The sequence below is a fragment of the Aotus nancymaae genome, unplaced genomic scaffold (genome assembly GCF_030222135.1).
Source record: "Aotus nancymaae isolate 86718 unplaced genomic scaffold, 86718_ANA_hifiasm-v0.15.2.pri h1tg000012l, whole genome shotgun sequence".
Lineage (NCBI taxonomy): Eukaryota > Metazoa > Chordata > Mammalia > Primates > Aotidae > Aotus > Aotus nancymaae.
The window spans coordinates 48,810,359-48,832,946 of record NW_026988423.1 but is presented as its reverse complement, the minus strand read 5'-3'; the positions used below and the strand labels follow the sequence as shown (position 1 = coordinate 48,832,946).

General features: G+C 52.3%; 2 protein-coding genes across 6 annotated transcripts in view; one reads left to right on the top strand and one right to left on the bottom strand.

The window, feature by feature from the left end:
* Positions 1 to 4,834: 4,834 nt before the first annotated feature.
* Positions 4,835 to 22,581, bottom strand: MDH2 (malate dehydrogenase 2). Its single transcript, XM_064375689.1, has 9 exons — positions 22,423 to 22,581; positions 17,391 to 17,559; positions 14,293 to 14,376; positions 13,694 to 13,803; positions 11,222 to 11,347; positions 8,687 to 8,764; positions 7,845 to 7,944; positions 7,327 to 7,478; positions 4,835 to 6,049 (listed from the first exon to the last, which is right to left on the bottom strand). The coding sequence occupies exons 1-9, from the start codon at positions 22,486 to 22,488 to the stop codon at positions 5,918 to 5,920; spliced, it is 1,017 nt and encodes a 338-aa protein (XP_064231759.1). The 5' UTR covers positions 22,489 to 22,581; the 3' UTR covers positions 4,835 to 5,917.
* STYXL1 (serine/threonine/tyrosine interacting like 1) overlaps positions 21,909 to 22,588 on the top strand; it is a 55,579-nt gene continuing 54,899 nt past the window's right edge. For all 5 annotated transcript variants that reach the window (XM_064375685.1, XM_064375684.1, XM_064375677.1 and 2 more), the window contains exon 1: positions 21,909 to 22,120. In XM_064375685.1, the coding sequence (XP_064231755.1) occupies positions 22,074 to 22,120 (47 nt within the window). In that variant the 5' untranslated portion in view covers positions 21,909 to 22,073. The remainder of the gene's footprint in view (positions 22,121 to 22,588) is intronic.

Here is a 22,588-nt window from a genome sequence, read left to right as displayed (position 1 = left end):
GGCGTTGGGGGGGTTCCACTGCACCCCTCTTTCCTGAGCCAGACCTTTCAGCTGAGCTCAGCCCAGCCTGGGGTATATCTGCCATCAGTCACCACTGTCAAAGTTTACCGTACCCAGCCCTCAATACATACACACCCATGAACGTAGCACTGCCCTCTCCCTAACACAGGATCAGCCTCAGCCCGTGGGGGGAGCATTTTCACTATCCCCGACCATGGACTCAGGCAAGAGACATCCCTCCAGGGCTGCATCGGAGTTAACCTAATTCCGGGCCTGTGGTCTGCCTGGCACACTGGCGCCGGCTCACAGCTCACAGCCGGCTGGGAGAATACAAACCAGAAAGAACCCGGGGGGAAGCCAGCAGGACGTGGAGGAGTTATTTTTAGACAGCAAGGTGGGGTTTGTGGTGGATCTGGTGGGTTAGGGAGGAGGGGCCTTCACAGAGTGATGGGAGGCTCCAGTCAGAGGGACAGGGTGGTGGGTGTGTGTCTTCTCCTTCGAGGGACCAGGCAGGCCGGCCTGGGGCTTCCAGGAAGGTGGGGAGGGGGCTGAGAGCCAGAAAAGGGGTTGCTGTGGCTTCCTGCCAGAGCTGTCCCCACTGGGCCTGGGACAGATGCAAAGCACACATAGGGGTTTTTGGGCCAAAGAGGCCAGCTTGGGAGAGTGAAATGGCTCTCAAGTGGGCAGAAGGTTGGGCATGGTGGCTCACACTTGAAATCCCAACGTTTTGGGAGACCGAGGTGGGAGGATCGCTTGAGCCCAGGAGGTTGAGGCTGCAGTGAGCTATGATTGCACCCCTGCACTCTAGCCTGGGGGACAGAGCAAGATCCTATTTCAAAAAAATGAAATGAAATATAAAAATCGTGGGCAGAAGGTTCTGGGGTGTGTGTGTGTGTGTGTGTGTGTGTGTGTGTGTGAGAGAGAGAGAGAGAGAGAGAGAGAGACAGAGTCTTGCTCTGTCACCCAGGCTGGAATGCAATGTCATGATATTGGCTCACTGCAACCCTCGCCTCCCAGGTTCAAGCGATTCTCCTGCCTCAGCCTCCTGAATAGCTGGGATTACAGGCATCTACCACCAGGCCCAGCTCATTTTTGTATTTTTAGTAGAGACGGGGTTTCACCATGTTGGCCAGGCTGGTCTCGAATCCCTGACCTCGTGATCCGCCCACCTCGGCCTCCCAAAGTGCTGGGATTACAGGCGGTAGCCACGTGCCTGGCCTCTGCCTTGCTTCTCGGGGACAAGGATGACAGAGTCTGCACTTCCTGCTCTGATACTGTGTCTCCGGTTTCCACTGGCCTCCTGGATCCACTCCCCCTCCTTCTCGTTGTCTGATGATGGCTGTCCCTCCTGCCTAAAGGAGCAGAGACCAGACAGAGCCGCGAGCTGGATTTGGCTATGGAATGCTACTGCGCGCTCCGCCGACAGCGACCTCGCGGGACTGGAGCAGGGTTGGTGCAGCCGCAGCCTCTGGCTCCCTCTGCAGGCAGCAGGCGGGAACTGCAGGGGAGCTGTGGCCTGCGGGAGACCAGGTCTTCCTCGAGGAGGTCAGGACAACCGCGTTCGCAGATTCGAGACTTGCCTTCCTTATAATTATCTAGCATGGCTGGGTGGCCCGAGGAGTTTCTTTGCCGGATGGACTCCCCTGCTGTCTCATTAGTCCATCCGGCAAAGAAACTCTTCGGCTCACCCAGCCACGCTAGGTAATTATAAGGAAAGCAAGTCTCGAATCTGCGAACCCGGTTGTTCTGACCTCCTCGAGGAAAATCTGGTTTCCCTAAGGCCACAGGCCCTCTGCTCCCACACTCGGTTCTTTAAAGACTGCTTCTCCGCCTGGTGGGTGGCTTATGCCTGTAATTCCAGCACTTTGGGAGACTGAGGCGGGAGGAATCCAGGAGGTGGAGACCAACCTGAGCAACATAGAGAAAGCCTGACTCTACACACACAAAAAAAAAAAAAAAAAAAAAAATTACAAACATTAGCCAGGTGTGGTGGCATGTGCCTGTAGTCCCAGCTACTCAGGAGGCTGAGGCAGGAGGATCACTGGGGCTGGGAAGGTGGAGACTTCGGTGAGCTATGATTGCACCACCACACTCCAGCCTGGGGAACAGAGGGAGACCTGTTCTCAAAAACAAAACAAAGGCCAGGCACTGTGGCTCACGCCTGTAATCCCAGCACTTTGGGAGGCCAAGGCGGGCGGATCACCTGAGGTCAGGAGTTCGAGACCAGCCTGGCCAACATGGCGAAACCCCATCTCTACTAAAAATACAAAAATTACCCAGGCGTGGTTGTGGGTGCTTGTAATCCCAGCTACTCGGGAGGCTGAGGCAGGAGAATTGCTTGAACCCGGACGCAGAGGTTGCAGTGAGCCGAGATCACGCCACTGCACTCCAGCCTGAGTGACAGAACAAGACTCCGTCTCAAAGAAAAAAAAAAAAATGCAGAATCTGTGCCCAGCATCAGGCTCCTGGGTCAATGAGAGCCCCTGCAACCCACACTTTGTGGAGTGTGAGCAGCCTTGGCCACTGTGTCACTATCCTGCTCAGCTCCTGTGATGCCCTGTTCCTGTCATCCACAAGCTCTTCAGCCTGTCTGCTCCGGTAGCTGCCTAAGACGCCAGTCTCACCCTCCCTGCTGACTGAAATCCTGCCCAGCCTGCAGAGCCAGTGCGTATGCCATCTCCTCCTCCTCTTCTTCCCTCCTCGATAGGGCAGTCCTCCCTGACTCTTGCTCTGCCAAGATGTGCTGAAATAACTTTGCCCTCCTGTGGAGTCCCACAGTACCGACTCTGCATTCTTCTTGTGGATTCTCGAGCACCTGACTTGTCTGTAAGCCCTGGAAGGCAGGGGCAGGCCTAGAGGGTGAATAGCCCAGGGACGGCCGTTAACTCCAACCCCCTTTGTCATCATCTGGAAGAATCTGGGATATTCTAGGTTCCAGGTCCTCCTTTTAGGATGCTAGGTCTAAACTTCTGAGATAAAGCCAGAAACGGGCTTTTTTTTTTTTATTTTGAGATGGAGTCTCCCTCTGTAGCCCAGGCTGGAGTGCAGTGGCACGATCTCAACTCACTGCAATGTCTACCTCCTGGTTCAAGTGATTCTCCTGCCTCAGCCTCCCGAGTAGCTGGGATTACAGGCATGCACCACCACACCCAGTTAATTTTTGTATTTTAGTAGAGATGGGGTTTCACCATGTTGGCCAGGCTAGTTTTGAACTCCTGACCTCATGATCCACCCGTCTTGACCTTCCAAAGTGCTGGGATTACCGGCGTGAGCCACCGTGCCTGGCCTGGGCCTTTTTTTTTTTTTTTTTTTTTTTTGTCTTGCTCTGTCTCCCAATCTAGAGTGCAGTGACACAGTCACAGCTCACTGCAACCTCGAGCTCCTGGGCTCAAGCAGTCCTTGCACTTCAGTGGAAGTATCCTGAGGAAACTCTCGGAGGTTCTTAAGGGGTAGCCCCTGGTATAAGGAGAGGTAGTGACCGTCCTCAACTGAGACACAACCTGACCTAGCTCTTGTCCCAAGTCCTGTCAGGTCGTTGTAAGGATCCCATAAAATGGCAAATGCACCCCAAACAGAGCCAGAATAGTGTTCTGCTCTCCACAGCAGTGAAAAATGAAACCACTGAGTTATCCACCCGCAAGGTTATCCAGCTGTTAAAAGAACGCCGGCGCACGGTGGCTCATGCCTGTAATCCCAGCACTTTGGGAATCGGAGGTGGGAGGATTGATCGAGGCCAGGAGTTCAAGACTAGCCTGGGTAACAGAGCAAGCCCTCCCCACCCAGACCATCTCTACAAAAGATTACAAAATTAGCTTGGCGTGCTGGCAGGTGCTCATAGTCCCAGCCACCGGGGAGACTGAGGTGGGAGGATCTCTTGAGCCCAGGGGTTGGAGGCTGCAGTGAGCCATGATCATACCACTGCATTCCAGCCTAGGCAACAGAGACCTGTCTCCAAAGAAACATTTAGAAAAGTGACAAGGGGCCAGGCGTGGCAGCTCCCGCCTATAATCCCAGCACTTTGGGAGGCTGAGGCAGGTGGATCACAAGATCAAGAGATCGAGACCATCCTGGTCAACATGGTGAAACCTCATCTCTACTAAAAATGCAAAAATTAGCTGGGCGTGGTGGCATTCGCCTGTAGTCCCAGCTACTCGGGAGGCTGAGGCAGGAGAATTGCTTGAACCCAGGAGGCGGAGGTTGTGGTGAGCCAAGATCGCGCCATTGCACCCCAGCCTGGGTAACAACAGCGAAACTCCATCTCAAAAAAAAAAAAAGCAAAGTGACAAGGGCAAATACAGCGAAAGGACAGGGTGAGCAGCACATCTGCAAAGATGGCCACCAAAAGTCAGGTCTCTCATAGCCACACCTTGTATGGTTCCCGCCCACATCTGTGCGTGCCTTGTGACTTGCTCTACCCTGGAGAAGGCAGTGCAAGAGAAGCTGTGCCGGTTCTCAGCCCAAGCCGCAGAGCCTGGCAGTTCCTGCTTTTGCTTGTGGGAACAAGTCATCAAGGAGCCTGCCCACCTTGCCGTAGAGGCCCCGTGAAGAATGAGACGCCCAAGACCTTGAGGAAAAGGCCCGCTGTCCAGGCATCTCTCAAACAGCAGCCCTCACCTCGCATGCTCCAGCCCAGCCAGGCCTCCAGCGATCACAGTGGGAGCGGTGGCCACAGAACCACTCAGCTGAGTCCTGTCAACCCTCAGCATCGGGAGATAGTAACAGAAATGACCTAAAAGCCACCAGACTGGAGAGGGGTGGGATTGTTACAGTAACGAATAACCCGAAGAGCAGGCTGCCTTCTCTCAGCCTGTGAAATATGCAAGAGAAGACAATATTATCAGTGGTTCCTTTCTCGCTTTATTTTTTAGCTGCTTTTTGGGTTTTATACAATGAACAGGTATTACTTGTAGAAGCAAACGATGTCATCCTTTATGATAAAATCCATTTCTGTTTTTTTTTTAAAAAGCTGTTGTGGACAGATGAACGTCCAAGTACTGGGCACGCCTCCAGCCCTCCCCCTTCCACGGAAGGTCATTGCCTGTTGCTAGAAAGTTCTTTCCCAGGTATGCAGCCGTGTCTCCACTTCAGAGGCCGCAGTTCTGGGGAACAGACTGCCCCAACACTAAAGGGAGTCAAATCTCTTTAGTTCCCCACTCCTCGATACAACAAAGTCCCTTCTCTGGGGCCACTGATGGAAACCTGGAACCCCCTTTTGATGGTGGCACAGCGTCCTCAGCCTCGACACAGCAGCTGGGGTTTGAGCTGTCCACATGCACCCTCACCCTGGTGTCCCCACAGCTCTGGCCATGGCTATCTCTTGTCACTGTCACTGAACATCAGGGCTTGGTCAGAAGATAAAATCCAGAGGAGGAGAGATCAGCAGAGGCAGCTCAATGAGAAAGATGCCATTTGCTCAGCCAGAAAACAGCTACCTGGCATTCACCACTGCACTATGACCCCATGAGGGTGAACCACCCCAAGGAGGAATCAGGCCTGGATGATGCAAAGGTGCCTTCAGGAGGGGCAGGGGGAGCATGTACAGGCAAGCTTTGCATACTGTGTCCAACCTCATCAATTAACATTTTAGACTTTCTCGAAGCTACTGATGAAAGCATCACACTTCAGTCTAACAGTTAAACAGCATCTAATTCTAACTGGTAACCAAGAGGAGGCAGACACTCTAAAGTCAGCTCTCACCGGGAAAAAAGCACATTTATAGAAGGGACCTTGAAAAATAAAATCCAGGACGGCTTTTATTGATGCACCCATGATGAGCCACCCACAATTTGGAAGGGATGATTATGTTAATACAGCAATCATCACCAAAGCAAATTAAAATACAAAGGTTATCTGCAACAGCTTTGCAGTGACATGATGCCTTCATAAATTAAGGAAACTGGCTGCCCAGCACGGCTGCTCACTTCATGGTCTTCACAAAATCTTCCCCCTTCTTGATGGAGGCCTTCAGCTCGGGGATGGCCTCGGCGATCATCTTCTCCTCAAAAGAAGAGACTTTGCCGATGCCCAGGTTCTTCTCAATGCCCTTTTTCTGAGGGAGGGAGGGAAGTGGGAACATGGTGAAATGAAGTTTCCAGGAAAGTGCTTGTTACAGAAACCCCGACCTGTCACTTCATCAGCCTCACAGAGGAGTGTGTCTACACCTGTGAGCTGTGGGTACCTTGCTGGGGCTGCCCTGCTGACCAGGTGGGTGGGTCTGGGCTGTGGTTAGGAGTGCAGGCCTCAGAGTCAGAGGGTGCTAGGAGCGGCTCCTGTCATTGTCACTGCCTAGGTAGGTACCCTGGACAATGCCTGACCTTCCAAATGTGTTTCCTTAGCTATAAAACAAGCACCATCCACCTCCGCGCACACGAGGACAGTGTGACAAGCACCTGGATGCCAGGCACTCAACCATCAGGGACACTCCACTGCATTCTCCCCAACAGACCCTGTTTCTGGGTTCTTGTCTCTTCCCTGAAAAAGGACTGAGAAACACCGTCACAGTCGCCTGAATCACACATCACTAAATAGGTAAATGTCTGACATTGGCAAAAACAACAGGTGTCTCTGCCACCATCTCCCCTCCAGAAACTGCAGGGCTTGTGCGGCAACAGCCTCAGACCTCACTTCAACTCAATCCCCTCCTACTGCCTCCCCTGGCTCAAGGGCCTCCGAGAGCCAGGTGTGTCTCACGTGCAGACCCCGCCTCCGCACACCTGCACCAGAACTACACTGCTGAGTGCCTCTCACCAAGGCCTGGGGCCATGGCTGAAGGATCTTTCAGTATCGAAGCATCTCTGAGAAAGGCCCTGGTGTGGCCCGGCGAGCCACGATACTTTCTGGCCACACAATGAAGGCAACCATACATCTGCCTGATTTTAGCACACACATGAGAAATGGAAACCCAGCTTGAGGGCTTCTGAGTGAGGCCTAAGGGTTTCTGCTTGCTGAAGACTCAGGCTGTCTGGCCTAGGCACACCCTGGAAGAGGAACGAGACCTTAAGCCCCCGCAGTCAGAACAAGATGAAAAGGCGGGGTAGGGAGGCCTCCCTGGGCTGCCTGGATATGGAGTGTCTCATCAGTCAACACTCCTGGGGACCTGCTGCCGAACTGCAGGGAAGGAGACCCACTTGCTGGGAGGTTTGCGTTTCGCAGTCTGTGATTTCTCCCAGCTCTTCATTCTCGGGTGTGCTTCCACCCTCAAAAACCCCCACGCTCACCTGGCAGGGACATGCAGTTACTGCACGAAGAGACAGGGGAGCTCCCGAGGCTGAAGCAGAGGGAACGCCCCTTCTCCAGAGACAGAAGGACCCACATCCAGATACGTACCCCCAGCAGCAGCGGTGTGGAGAAGTAGGCACATTCCGTTTCCTGTGACTTCACGAACGAACATTCCACAACGCCTTCCTTTCCGTTCATTGCATCCACAAGGGAGAAGACGAAGCGGGCACCGGCATACGCCATGGAGAGGGTGGCGGAGCCTGGGGGGCACAGGCAGGTCAGCTAGGCTGGCGCCACAACCGTGTCACCCAGGTGAGCCGGCCCCGCCAGCCAAGGCACCTGCACATCTTCCAGCCTGACAGTCGAGAACTTCGGTCAGCACCCCTTAATTTTTTTTTTCTTATACACAAATGGTGTGAAATTGGCTCCGCCACCCTCAAAAATGACTCTCAACCCCACAAAGCAGGCTGAGCTGCCCTCTCACACAGGGATTTCCCATCAGGCAAATGTAAATCAAACACTGCAAAGGACCCATCTGTGCCCAGGGACAAGCAGTGTTTCTCTCCAACCCTGAGCTCTCGCAGGGCCTCACTGGCACCCAGCCCCAGGCCTGACTGAGACTCTACCTGCTCCGGCTTTAGCCTTGACGACCTCCGTGCCGGCCTCCTGGATCCGCCCAGTGAGCGTCGTCAACTGGTCCTGGGGAAAGTCCACCTTGGGAGTGCACTGCAAGCCAAGCCGTGGGGTCAGCGAGCGGCTTCTGGGCCACCACCCCAGGCCCACTGCCTCCTGCCCACGCCCGACCCCTCCTTGCCCTCCAGGGCATGGGAAAGGTTTGCCATAAAGAAGAAAAAGAAAACCTTTATTTAAAAAAAAAGGACACGCTATGCTGGGCACACTGCCTATGGGATAGCCTTCTTCCACAAGGAGCAGCAAAAAAATAATGTTTTTAAAAAAGAGTCAAATCAACTCTGTCGGGAAGCCTAGTGAGTCCCTACTCATTTGTTTCTGGAGGCAGGGTCTCACTGTTGCCTGAGCTGGAGTGGTGCAATCATAGCTCACTGCAGCCTCAACCTCCCAGGCTCAAGCAATCCTCCTGCTTCAGCCTCCCAAAATGCTGGGATTAGAGGTGTGAGCCGCTGTGTCCTGCCCTGGACTCATTTTTAAACAAAGCACCTCGCCCACTCCAGCCTAATCAGTAACCTGGTGAGGCTCGCAACAGCGGTTCTCCTTGTGTGCTGGAGCCGGCGGCCCTGAGCAGCTTCTGCCCACACTCGCTCCACGTCTCACCCTGCCCCGCAACAGAGGGCTGAGGGTCTCTATCCCCCACTGGAGCTGCCGGCAATGGGAGCCCTTCCAAAACCCAGGGCATGGCCAGGCCTTCTCCAGTCTGCCAGGACTGCCTCAAACAGGTCCTGGTAAAGGGACCACTGACCCCGAAGTCCCTCACAAGGTCACACGCGTGTACCTGAGAGATCAGGGGGATGATGGTCTTCCCGGCATGGCCACCGATGACAGGGACGTTGACTCGAGCTGGATCCAAACCCTGGTGACCAAAAGTGTGAAGCTGGATGAGTTTTAAGCTCTTTGAGCACAAAACATGTCGCAGCTGCCCACAGCCCCAACACTGGAAAAGCCCCCAGAACTCAGGGTGGAACAGAGCGAGCTGGGAGGAGGCCCTGTCCTGCCCCTGCTGCGCTTGGATTTCCTGCCTCGGTGCCCCAAAGAGCTGAGCATGAGCGCCAGCAGGGGCTGTGAGGACTCACCGCCATCCAAACACCACCATTCAAGACCGCCTCATTTCTTAAACTGGAGGTACCACACCCCCAAGAATCTGTGACAACAAGGTTTGGTTTTTTTGACACAGGGTCTCTATCCCCCAGGCTGCAGTGCAGTGGCACAATCTTGGCTGGCTGCAACCTCTGCCTCCTGGGCTCAATGATCCTCCCACCTCAGCCTCCCACGTAGCACACACCTCCACGCCCAACTTATGTTTTTTAAATTTTTGTAGAGATGAGGTGTTGCCATGTTGCCCAGGCTGGTCCTGAAATCCTGGGCTCAAGCCATCCTCCTGCATCGGCTTCCCAAAGTGCTGGGATTCTAGGCATTCACCACTGCACCCAGCTAAACCAAGTATTTCTTGAAACAGACAATAACCCGCTGGGAGTGCTGGTAGGGAGAGGGGCAGCCACTTGCCCCGATGGCCATGCCTGCTGAGAGCCCAGCCCTAGGTTGGGAAAGAAGCCTGGCCTGGGAGAGGGAGGACTGGCCTCATGCGCGGGCAAAGCAGGATTAGCTTCATGGAGCTGAGAGCCAAAGACCCGAGAGGCTTAGCTTAGCTGGCGGTGTGTAAGCACACACGTGCGGGCACTGTGTGGTCACCAGGGATGGAGAGCTGAAGGGACACAGTTCTGCTTTCCAGAAGCTTGTCCTCGAATACAAGACTCCTAGAATGGATTTTCCTAAGACAGGAGGAAAAGGAGGCTTTGCAGCAAAGGGGAGCCTGGCATCGGCCTGGGGGGTCCGGGAGCTATGTTGAAAGGGAATACGACGGGTGAGAGGATGAGGGAGGAACCAGACACCGCAAGTTTAAGGATATTCATTTTGATACAATCCAGGAAATTTCCAGAATGTCAGGCAACCAGGGTAATGACAGTCCACTTCAACGTTGGAGGTGGGGGACAGGGGATCTCGCAAGGGACCCCCCCCATGTAGCTAGTGGCAGCTGTGGTGCAGGGCAGGACTAGGGCCTGGGGCTTGCCCAGCCCCGAGAGCTCATGAGAATGAATGCTGTTGCCTCCAGGACGCCGGGGGATGCGCCTCTGGAGGTGGAGGCAGGACACTGGCTGGTGTGTCCACTTCCAGACTGTGGCCATCACAGGGGAACTCTACTTACCTGCACTGACCTGGTCACTCAAACTGTCTTTTTTTTTGGGGGGACAGGGTCTTGCTGTCACCCAGGCTGGAATGCAGTGGCACAATCACAGCTTATTGCAGTCTCGAACTCCCAGGCTCAAGCGATCCTCCCACCTCAGCCTCCCAAAGTGCTAGGATGACAGGCCTGAGCCACCACACCAGGCTTAAACTGTCTCTTAAATTCAAGTGTTTCTCCCATTCCATGGAACTTCAAGGCCTGGGGCCATGCCTTTTGAATAGACGTGTACTGCCGTGTGCATTACAGTGGGGCACCTCTAATTCCTCAGAAGCAGACCTGCCCGGCCCTCGGGAGTAAAGTGAAGGCCGAGGGTGCCGGCGTGCACTTCCACCACACTGAGCGCCCGACAGCCTCAAATCTGCCGTCAGAACGAAACGGCGTGAAGTGCAAGAGGAATACTTTCTGGGGCCAAAGGAAGTGGCTCTGCGGGCTCCACAATGGAAGCCAGTGGAAAGCAGGCTGTGCAAGGACTCCAGACCCAGCGCTGGCACCAAACCAAGACGACCTCAAGCCCCCAGCAGCTCAGCCTCGGTCCAGCAGCCCAAGGGCCAAGCACCTGGCCAGGCCCGGACTCTCCAGGGTGAGCTACCATGGGCAACCTGAAAAAGGCAGTGCCAGGGACCAGGGCCAATGACAATTTTGATGCCTCAAGACTTCTGGCGCTTTCCTCAGTTCTTCATGTTTGCTCATTTTACCATGCTTTATCTAGTGGCCAGCAGGTGAATCCTCCTAGGACCAGTTTTCAGAAGCAAGGAGAAAGGGGAGGACTGGGGGAGCACTGTCCAAGTCCAGCCACTGAGAACCCCAGAGAAGGTCTGAAGCCGCAGCGCTCTCTGGGAGAAGGAAGAGAGCCATGAGCCAGGGTTGATGCCAGCAGGGGCCGGTTGCCTGGATCCCACAGGAAACACAGGGGCTGCTTCCACTAAGGGAGCGAGCTCTAGAAACACTGAAAACCCCCAAGTGACATGTGACCTGAGCATGCCCTGGTGTCTTCCATGCCCGTAAATGGGCAGGGGTGGCGGGAGACGTTCAGAAAGGTCACCTAAGCAACACCCACGCTGCCCTTACCTTCAGCTCTGCGACAAAGGTGTTGGCTCGGACGATGTCCAGGGTCGTCACGCCAAAGATCTTGTTGGGGTCGTATGCTCCGTGCTTCTTGAAAACTTCTGCTGTGATGGGGATGGTGGAGTTGACCTACGACATCCAAGAGACAGGTGTGACTTGCCCCGGGTTCCGAGAGCAGGGCCAAGCCAGAGAACGTCAGACCACTAACGAGTCCAAAGATGCCACATTAAACCGCCCTGTCTGATAACTCTGTGTACTGGCAAGCCACCCGCTACACTGACAGGCCACACCCTGTGAACAAAGAAACCCTTTACTGTAGAGGATGCTTCTTCCCTTGGTGGACCTTCAGCGATCTACTGAAATGTGTGATGATGGCTCCCTGGGCTACCTTCTGCCCGGCCAGGCCTCACAGTGGAATGGCGGCTCCTGCTGGGAGAGCGGCGCCCAGTGGCTGCGTGCGCCAAGGAAGCAGGCCCACCGGCAGCTCTGTCCCTCCGTGCTGCAACCCTGTGCAGGTCACCCTAACTCTCCGGGACCAGTATTTTTCATCTGTAAGTGGGGGAAACGACCACCTCATCAAGTCGTTGTAAAGGCTAAATGACTTCACACAGGGTGAGTGCTGAACACGTCACCCGGGACGCCGGAAGGGGACATAACAGCAAGGTTTCTGTTAGGCACTGCTTAGCTCCCCAACAGAGGGAGCAGCAGCTCTCTACGTGTGACCCACCACCCCGAGGAGGGCGAGCTTTTGGGGAAAGCAGGACCCTCTTCTCCAGCTGCTGTTTAGCAAGTGAGCACGAGGCCCTGAAGGTCAGGCTGGGGAACCATGGCCACGCTCTCGATGAGGGCAAGGCACTCAATGTTTCTGAGTAAGCAGCTACCTGCAAAAACCAGTGAGCGGGGCTTGGGGTGGCTGTGTGCGCCTGAGACTGTGTGTGGGTAAGGGGATGGGGATGACAGGGGACCGGGAATGCAAATACTGAGTAGAATGGAGTCCCACCTTATCCATGGTTTACTTTCTGCTGTTTTAATTACAAGCAGTCAACTGAGGTCTGAAATTATTAAATGGAAAATTCCAGAAATAAAGAATTCATGGGTTTTAAACCAGCCAGGTGCAGTGGCTTGCACCTGTAAATCCCAGCACTTTGGGAGGCTGAGGCAGGCAGATCACCTGAGGTTGGGAGTCCAAGACAAGTCTGGCCAACATGGTGGAACGCCGTCTCTACTAAAAATACAATTAGCTGGGCGTAGTGGTGCCTGCCTGTAATCCCAGCTACTCAGGAGGCTGAGGCAGGAGAATCGCTTGAAACCGGGAGGGAAAGGTTGCAGTGAGCTGAGATCGCCCCACTGCACTCCAGCCTGGGCGAGCAAGCAAGACTTCATTTAAAAAAAAAAAAAAAATCGAATAAACGAAAAATAAACTGCATGCCATCCCAAGTAGCAGGATGAACTCTCACTCCATCCCACTCAGGACAGAGGCCAACCCTCTGCCCAGCATACCCAGCGGTCTACACCACCTGCACTCTCACTCCATCCCACCCAGGACAGAGGCTGACCCTCTGCCCAGGATACCTATGCTGTCTACACCACCTGCACTCTCATTCCATCCCACCCAGGACAGAGGCCAACCCTCTGCCCAGCATACCCAGCTGTCTACACCACCTGCACTCTCACTCCATCCCACCCAGGACAGAGGCCGACCCTCTGCCCAGCATACCCATGCTGTCTACACCACCTGCCCCTGAGTCACTTAGGAACCATCTTGGTTATCAGAGCAGCTGCTGAGTGATCACGATGTTTGTGTTCCAGTTGTCTTATTTCACCTTTTAACAGCCCCAAACACAAGAGTAGTGATGCTGGCAATTTGGATAAAGCAGAGAAGCCATAAAGTACCTCCCCTAAGCGAGAAGGTAAAAGTTCCTGACGAAAGGGAAGGAAATCACTTTTATTATAGTATCTTGTTATGACTGTTTTATTATAAGTTGTTGTTAATCTCTCACTGTGCCTTGTTTATAAACTAACTTATCACAGGTGTGTATGCCTAGGAAAACACACGGTACATACAGGGTTCAGTACTACCCACAGTTTCAGGCACCTACTGGGCTCTTGGAAGGAAGGCATTTCCCTCTGATAAGTAGGGGCTGTTGTATAATAAAAAGGGAATCAGCAGGCCACCACAATCTTCAGGTGGGGAAACTAAAGCAGAGAGAGACATGGATCTGCCCAAAGCCCGAGGCTGGCTGGCTGGCTGGCTGTTACAGCTCTCCTTCAGTTAATGCCGGGAGGAGTCCTCAGGAAATGCACGGAAGGGCCTCTGCTTAGTGCACCTGACCTCTCCAGCTGAGCTCATTCATCTGTGTACCCCCCAACCCCCCAGCACATCAGCAGCCTCTGTTGCAAATCATAAGCTTCTCACGCACTGCCGGCGCCTATGTGCCTGCCACAGCTGCGAGAGCTGGGCGCCGCCACACTCACCGGATTGGCAATGACGCAGATCATGGCTTCAGGGCAGTGCTGGGCACAGGCAGCAGCCAGGGTGGCCACAATCGTGGCGTTGGTGTTAAACAGGTCGTCCCGGCTCATGCCTAGAAATGATCCAATGTAAGATGTTAACAGAGAACACAACACATTTCCAGACAGGCGGCATGTACTGAGCACCAGCTGTTACAGGAAATTTAGCCACCCAAGGTCCCCGTTTCAAGTCAGTCTCTCTTGTAGGGTAAACGATCCAGGATGATGAGTCCCAGAAGAGAGGTCCGTGGGAGTCGATCGGGGAAAGGAAGCAGGGAGGACAACATCTGAGAAGAATCATCAAGGGTTAATAAGAACCCCCAAGGGAGAGTGGGGCCGAGGAGAGGGAAGGGCGTTCTGTGCACAGAGGCACAAGGAGAATGGCAAGAGGACTTTGACCCCAGGCCAACCAAGAGATGTGACCTTTGCCCCACAGGCAACAGGAGCTGGTGCCATTTTTCAGGCAACGAAGCAATCAGATTAAATCCATTTTTAATAGAAAATAGATTTAATCCCCACATCTTCACCTGGGGAGGTACCAGACAAGGCTTTCAAACACAAACCTGGTTTTCTGGGGACTCCAGCCGGAATAACTACCACATCGCAACCTTTCAGGCAGTCAGGCAGCTGTTCAGGTCCAAGGTAGCCTAGAACAAACATCCCACAAGAGAAATTTCACCTCTTCTGATTCGGAGTAGCCTGGAAAGCTCAGCCCCTGGCCTTAATGCCAACTAATGGCCTCAAGAAAGGCTAGAAGGCCCCGCCTGTAACGTCTTCCTTCTGTTGCTGACTGCCGCCCTGTGAGCGGACAATCCCTGTGGCAGGAATCCTCCCCTTTTACCCGCTTTCCCCGGCCTCTCCCTGCCCAGGCCTCATCTAGGATGGGTCAGCCCTCCAGGTTTCCACAAAAGCAAGCTGAGCCGCTGCTCGTCTTCATCCTACTCGTGAGCACTTGTAAGTCACTCTTGGCGTTCTTACTCTGGTTAGAATTCGAGCTGCTCATTCCCACTCACCACCACCCTGATGAAAACTCCTTTTTCTTTTGAGATGGAGTCTTGCTCTGTCCCCCAGGCTGGAGTGCAGTGGTGTGATCTCGGCTCACTGCAGCCTCCACCTCCCGGGTTCATGTGATTCTCCTGTTTCAGCTTCCTGAGTAGCTGGGATTACAGGCATGCACCACCATGTTTGGCTAATTTTTGTATTTTTAGTAGAGAAGGAGTTTTACCATGTTGGCCAGGCTGGTTCTGAACTCCTGACCTCAAGCGATCTACCCACCTTGGCCTCCCAAAGCACTGGGATTACAGGCATAAGCGAGTTTGCCAATCCAAACTCCTTGATCAGAAGGCACTGAAGGCCAGGAAAGAAAACACCCTGTGCTGACAGACTCTAAATATTACCATTTGGTTCACTCCTATCATCTGAAGGAAAAAGTATGTTTTCAAAGATTTCAGTGAAATTTGCCACAATATCCAAAATCTGCTTTGATCTTGACTTTTTCCTTATTGCAGGGGGCTTCAGAAACTCAAATATATGGCCCAAAAGAAAATGGGCAAATCTGGCCGGGCATGGTGGCTCATGCCTGGAATCCCAGCACTTTGGGAGGCCAAGGCGGGCAGATCACTTGAGGTCGGGAGTTTGAGACCAGCCTAAACAACATGGAGAAACCTCATCTCTCTACTAAAAATACAAAGTTAGTTAGGTAGGGTGGTGTATGCCTGTAATCCCAGCTACTCGGGAGGCTGAGGCAGGAGAATTGCTTAAATGTGGAAGGTGGAGGTTGCAGTGAGCCAAGATCTCGCTATTGCCTGGGCAACAAGAGCAAAACTCCATCTCAAAAAAAAAAAAAAAGAAAATGGGCAAAGCCGTTCAGAGAACTCTGGAAGGTGCATGAACATTTGATTTGTCAGGCAGCCTCTCCAGTTGTTTACACCAACTGCAGACTCATGTAAACACCATCAGACATGGTATCCTCATATGCTGTCCACGGGGAAAGAAATTGGTAGAACCTTTCTGGACAGCAATTTGGAACTTCACAGTAAAAGCTTTGAATATTTATACCTACTAACTCTATGTTTAGAACTCTAAGAAACAAGATGTAAAGATAAACATCTGTACTGCAACTTACATTAATATATATATATTTATAGAAGAAAATAGCAGACAGCCAATGGTCAACAGTAGGGCCATAAGACATGATAACTTACAGCTTTAACAATGATTTAATCAAGGATTTGGGCTGGGCGCAGTTGCTCACGCCTATAATCCCAGTAATTTGGGAGGCCGAGGTAAGTGAATCACTTGAGGTCAGGAGTTTGAGACCAGCCTGGTCAACATGGTGAAACCCTGTCCCTACTAAAAACACAAAAATTAGCCAAGCATGGTGGCACATGCCTGTAGTCTCAGCTACTTAGGAAGCTGAGGCAGGAGAATCACTTGAATCCAGGAAGGAGAGATTACAGTGAGGCAAGATTGCGCCCTATTTTCCAGTCTAGGAGACAGAGCAAGACACTCTGACTCAAAAAAAAAAAAAAAAAAATTGTGAAGGTTAAATAAGCAGCATATATACATATACATAATTATGAATGATTTTTTTTTTTTTTTTGAGACAGGGTCTCGCCCTCTCACCTAGGCTAGAGTGCAGTAGTGTCATCAGGGCTCACTGGAGCCTCAACCTCCTGGACTCAAGTAATCCTCCCATCTCAGTCTCCCAAGTAGCTGGGACCACAGATGCCCACTACCACGTCTGGCTAATTTTTGTATTTTTGTGTTGAGATGAAGCTGGTCATGTTACCCAGGCTGGTCTTGAACTCCTGGGCTCAAGCAATCCTCCTGACTTGGCCTCCCAAAGTGCTGGGATTACAGGCGTGAGCCGCTGCACCAAGTCCAATGAACAATTTATTTGACAACGTTTACTGGATATCCGACACTGCCTTCAGCGGATGGGGAGATTTCTCTAAGAGGCTGTGCTTTCTGAGAGGCTATCAAGACAACCCTGGGATGGAGGGAAGGTGGCCCACAGCTGGGAACACCACCTTACTGGCCCCAAATCCTCACCAGAGTTCCCAACACTTCCCTCTTCCCCAGCCTCATACTACATTCCAAATTAGAAAAAGTGGAAAATGGGGCCAGCCATGGTGGCTCATGCCTGTAATCCCAGCACTCTGGGTGGCTGAGGTGGACACATTATGAGGTCAGGAGATTGAGACCAGTCTGATCAACATGGTGAAACCCCATCTCTACTGAAAATACAAAAATTAGCCAGGCGTGGTGGTTCGCACCTGTGATCCCAGCTACTCAGAAGGCTGAGGCGGGAGAATTGCTTGAACTCAGAAGGTGGTGATTGCAGTGAGCCGAGATCACGCCACTGCACTCCAGCCTGGGTGACAGAGCGAGACTCTGTCTCAAATAAAATAAAATAAAATAAAAATAAAGAAAAAGTAGAAAATGGGATGATTAGGCTCCCTCGCATTTCTAAGACACTGCCGTTTCAATTTTAATAGACCCAAGTCTAAAAGGGTGTAATCGCTTGTAAAATTTAAAAGTAAAACACGGAAACCCCAAGTCTCTAAGTGTCTAGCTTCATCTAAGAATCCTACTCAAAACTCAGATCCTGGCCTAGTGGGGAGAGGATGCAGGTCTCTAGGGTCAGCGCGCCCAGTACCTTTCACAGTTGCTTTGGTCTCAATGTGGCTCAGATCTGCAGCTACTCCGGGTGTGTGCGCGATATCATAGAGGGTCAGGCGGCTCACCAACGGGCTGTTCTTCAGGAGTAGCGAAAGGGGCTGCCCAATGCCTCCAGAGGCCCCTAGCACGGATACTTTGGCATTGTTCTAAAAAGAGGCACAGAGAAAGGACTCTTAGGATGAAATGAGAATGAAAAGGATTCACATGCTATCCTGCCAAAATATCGCACTGGGCCTCTTTTTACTGCAGTTGCCGAAGCAAGATACAATCATTGTATTTGTATCGGTGTCATTCTGGTAGAATTATGGACCTTCATTCCAAAGGTCCACTTCTTTTTTTTTGGAGACATAGAGGCTTGCTCTGTCACCAGGCTGGAGTACAGTGGCACAATCTCGGCTCACTGCAACCTCTGCCTCCCGGGTTCAAGCAGTTCTCCTGCCTCAGCCTCCTGAGCAGCTGGGACTACAGGCATGCGCCACCACGCCCAGCTAATTTTTTTGTATTTTTTTTTTTTTTTTTTTTTTTTTTTTTTGAGACGGAGTTTCGCTCTTGATACCCAGGCTGGAGCGCAATGGCGCGATCTCGGCTCACCGCAATCTCCGCCTCCTGGGTTCAGGCAATTCTCCTGCCTCAGCCTCCTGAGTAGCTGGGATTACAGACACGCGCCACCGTGCCCAGCTAATTTTTTGTATTAGTAGAGACGGGGTTTCACCATGTTGACCAGGATGGTCTCGATCTCTTGACCTCGTGATCCACCCGCCTCGGCCTCCCAAAGTGCTGGGATTACAGGCGTGAGCCACTGAGCCCGGACCAAAGGTCTACTTTCGAATGGGGGGAATTTATGTCTATAGAGGCTGTGATCCTCAGTGTACTTCAAAACCCTCCTGAAAGATGAACAAACTTGACTCCATCAGGCAGCTGGACTGGTAATAGCAGCCTTACCTTCAACCTGCAGCTTTAAAAACTACAAACACACACTGAGTGCCTAGCAACAGCCCCTTCCAGTAACTGAGGTTGCAGGAAGACCCCTGCTGGCTCTGTAGGAGACTGGTAATGAGATGCTTTAGGAGCTGAGAGAAGACTGTCACAAGAGCCCCTGGTGCAAAGGGAAGATGGGGGCAGGGCAATCAACTCGCTGCAGGGATGGGGAATCAGGGAAGCAACTTCCAGCTGGAGCCTAAGGCAGGATGTGGAGCTGCCTAACGGGGGAATGCACACTGCGAAAGGCTCCATCCCTCCTAGGTGAGTCGGATCTGTCATCTTGGGCTCCAGTATCTCACACCGGTTCTCCAGCTTAGGTGTGTATCAGAATCACCTGCTGAGTTAACGAAGCCTACCCAGGACTAGGCTCCTGGTAGCGGGATAGAGCTTAGGCCTTGGCATTTTTGCCATCTTCCCCAGCTAATTTTGATGCCAAACAGTTTGAGAATCACTGCTTCATATCGGGATCATCAGAAGAACAAGTAGCAAAGTTGTCAGGTCTCCATATGCAAGCCTGGAGCCTGAAAGTCTAAGTCCTGCTTGCCTCGGCCGATGTCTCCCACCCCCAACCTGCGTTCGCCATTGTCCGTAACGGCCCAGCTTTGGAGCTTCCCCATACAAGCCCCTCACCCAACCGTGCCATTGTAACTGAACTTGTGGTCGTGTATACTCCCTTGCCCCTACCCCCCACCACTGTAACTGATCTTACTCTGCAACACCCCCGCCCCCCAAAAAACTACCCAAACCTATAAAACCAACTCCTATCCCACTGCCCTTTGCTAATGCCGGCCTTAGCCCACCTGCACCCAGGTGAATAAACAGCCATGTTGCTCACACAAAGCCTGTTTGGAAGGTCTCTTCATTCAAAGTGTGCATTTTTCAACAAAAGTAGCAGCTGGCCCTGGACATTTCAGCTTGGGACAGTTAGGAAAGTGATGGGGTGAAAGTGATCCAACCCCGCATCCAGCAATCACTCCCATTATTCAAATATTCAAAGGCTCCCCTCTGGGTCTCACTCAAGGTCTGACCAAAATTCCAGCCACCCCCAGGGGAGCTTGTTTCCAATCCAAACTCACAAATGATAAGTGGAGCCTGTTCCTGGCAGGCAGGCAGGTAGCTGCCAGTGACAAACTGTAATCCCAGCACTTTGGGAGGCCGAGGCAGGTGGATAATGAGGTCAAGAAGTCGAGATTATCCTGGTCAACACAGTGAAACCGTCTCTACTAAAAATACAAAAATTAGTTGGGCATGGTGGTGCACACCTGTAGTCCCAGCTACTCAGGAGGCTGAGGCCGGAGAATTGCTTGAACCCAGGAGGCAGAAGTTGCAGTGAGCCGAGATTGTGCTACTGCACTCCAGCCTGGTGACAGAGTAAGACTCCGTTTCAAAAAAGGTGAACCCCTGACTGCCCGGAAACTTGAACCTGTCAGACCCGCTCAGAACCTGAGGTCGGGCAGCCTCACCCACTTCTGGATCTTCAACTCTCACTCCCACATCTTCAATCTTTGGGACTCTTAAACTGCATTCTCAGTTGTTAGGCATTCCATGGGTTCCACAAACCCAACTGTCCATTTATCCTGCCCCCCCTCCCTCCATCCCTCATCCCCAATAGCACTTGTGTTCGCTAAACGTAAACTTTTAGAACCATCCTCTGCCGCTGCCTTCTTCCTTATCAGAGACATCAAGTCAAGACATGAAGAACTTGTCAGCTCAACCACCCTCCTGACCCATTCCTTCTCTTCGTTCTATTCCATTATCTAACTTAGGTACTCAGCGATACCTCCAAAGCACCCTTCCCCCAAATCAAAGTCTTAATCCTTCACTTCCATGCTCAAATATCTAGCTGGCCCGGTGCTGTGCACCTGTAGTCTCAGCTACTCAGGAGGCTGAAATGGGAGATCACTTGAGCCCAGGAGTTGAGGCTGCTGTGAGCCATGATGGAGCCACTGCACTCCAGCAGAGGCACAAGATTCCATTTCCTTAAAAAATAAATAATTAAATCTTCTGGGCCAGGAGTGGTGGCTCAAACCTATAATCTCAGCACTTTGGGAGGCTGGGGTGGGTGGATCACCTCAGGTCAGAAGTTCTAGACCAACCTGGCCAACATGGCAAAACCCCATCTCTACTAAAAATACAAAAATTAGGCAGGTGTCATAGCCCACACCTGTGGATCCCAGCTACTCAGGAGGCTGAGGCAGGAGGATCGCTTGAGCCCAGGAGTTGGTTGCAGTGAGCCAAGATCATACCACTGCACTCCAACCTGGGCGACAGAATGACACTCTGTCTCAAAAATAAATAAATAAATAAAATTGGTCGCCTCTTCCCTAACACAAGTACCCCACAATCCCCATTTTTCTTGTGTGTTCATCACTATTTTAAGATACCTTATAAGAAGGGAGTACAGTAAAATATCTAGTAATTTCCATGAAAGCAGACTTCTGTGTTTTGTTCACCACTGTATTTCCAGTACCTAGCTCAATAAATATGTCGAATATCTGAAAATCCTACCCAAACTCAACCACAGGCCGGGCACAGTGGCTCATGCCTATAATCCCAGCCCTTTGGGAGACCGAGGCGGGTGGATCACCTGAGGTTGGGAGTTCAAGACCAGCCTGACCAACATGGAGAAACCCTGTCTCTACTAAAAAATACAAAATTAGCTGGGCATGGTGGTGCATGCCTGTAATCCCAGCTACTCAGGAGGCTGAGGCAGGAGAGTCGCTTGAACCGAGGAGGCGGAAGTTGCGGTGAGCCGAGATTGCACCACTGCACTCCAGCCTGGACAACAAGAGCGAAACTCTGTCTCACAAAAACAAACAAACAAATAAACAAAAAAACACCTTAACCACTCCCTGGACATCATTCTTCCCTGTCAGCTGCCCCTCCCCCACACCTCACCATAGACCTTCATCGCCTCCACCTGTCCTAAGTTTACTAATTTCTGTCCCAAGTGCCACTTGTCACTTAATCTTGGTATCCCCAGCAGCGTTGTTGGCAACTTATGATGGGGTCGCCTGTGGGAACCCACTGCAAGTTGAAAATATGCAAAGTTAAAAACTCGCCTTTTGACTTATGATATTATCAACTTGCGAAGGGTATGGGAAGTAGCCATAAATCCAGGAGCTTTGTATTTATTTTTCAAGTGAACTAGATGTACAGGAAACTGGAATGAGAACTTCAATGATAAATTTGGATTCCCCTTTAAAATGATCCCCCTCTTGGGCGTCGTAATTAAAGGGCAACGCAGGCACCTCTTGGGTACTCAAATTTAGGTTTAATTCGATTCACTTGGTAAAAATGCAGAAACCCTGGTCTTACGCTTCTTCAATGAGCCCAGGCCTTTGTTCTTTATTAGCTTTCAGGTGATTCTGATACACAGCAGAGTTTAAGAACCACCGTCCTAGAAGACGGCTAAAAATAGCTTTGGCTTAAGTGGTCGCGGGCCGAGTCCAGCACCGTGTTAAGACACCTGGAGGCCTGCTCAGTCCCGCCTACAACGGAAGAGATCCTTCAAAAAGGTTAAGAGGAAGCCATCTTCAGGTCAGAAGAGCTGACTTTTAATCCTCTGGCCAAATGGCTGTGTAAACCTGGCCCAGTTCTCTAGCCTCGGTGCCTCGGTTTGTCCATACTATGGAGTTGAAAATTACACGATTTCTTTTATTCACGCACACTCACACGGATGCAGGAAGGAGCTACGTCAAAGCAATGGAAAGCTGCAGAAAAAACGTAAGTTTACTTTCAGATCCAGAGCCTTGGTTTCCCAACCTTGAAGGCGTGCAGGCCAAGAGCAGGCCCTCTGGGGGACCCCTGCCAAATGCACCAGCCCTGGAGCGGGACTACCTCGTCCCCTTCTCCCCAGCTTTCTCCCCGGTACGTCCCTGCCAGTGTCAGGGCCTGTACCGGGCGCCACAGCCTCCAGCCTGCGGTCCAGGCTGGCCTGGAGAGGGTCAGAGCTGCCCGCGAACCAGGGACGCACGTGGCCCGGGCCGGGGGGCCTCCGCATGCAGCCCGCCCCTCGTCGGGTTTACCTGGGCAGAGGTGCTGAAGCTGCGGCGGAGAGCGGCGCTGGCAGGCCGGGCGAGGGAGGAGAGCATGGCTGGAGCGGGCGGGGCGCGGACCGGCAGGCACAGGAGCTGGAGACCGGCAAGTGACTCCAACGACCTCCACACTGCGCAGCGCTCCAGAGTCCGTTCC

Bases quoted from the DNA above. Each gene is read 5' to 3' on its own strand.
- MDH2 (XM_064375689.1), bottom strand. From the start codon at position 22,488: ATGCTCTCCTCCCTCGCCCGGCCTGCCAGCGCCGCTCTCCGCCGCAGC. The intron at 13,804-14,292 runs GTTTGTGTTTGA...GATCATTTCTAG, and splicing joins TGGAGTCCCCAGAAAACCAG to GCATGAGCCGGGACGACCTG. The intron at 6,050-7,326 runs GTACGTATCTGG...TCCCTCCCTCAG, and splicing joins CCACACCGCTGCTGCTGGGG to AAAAAGGGCATTGAGAAGAA.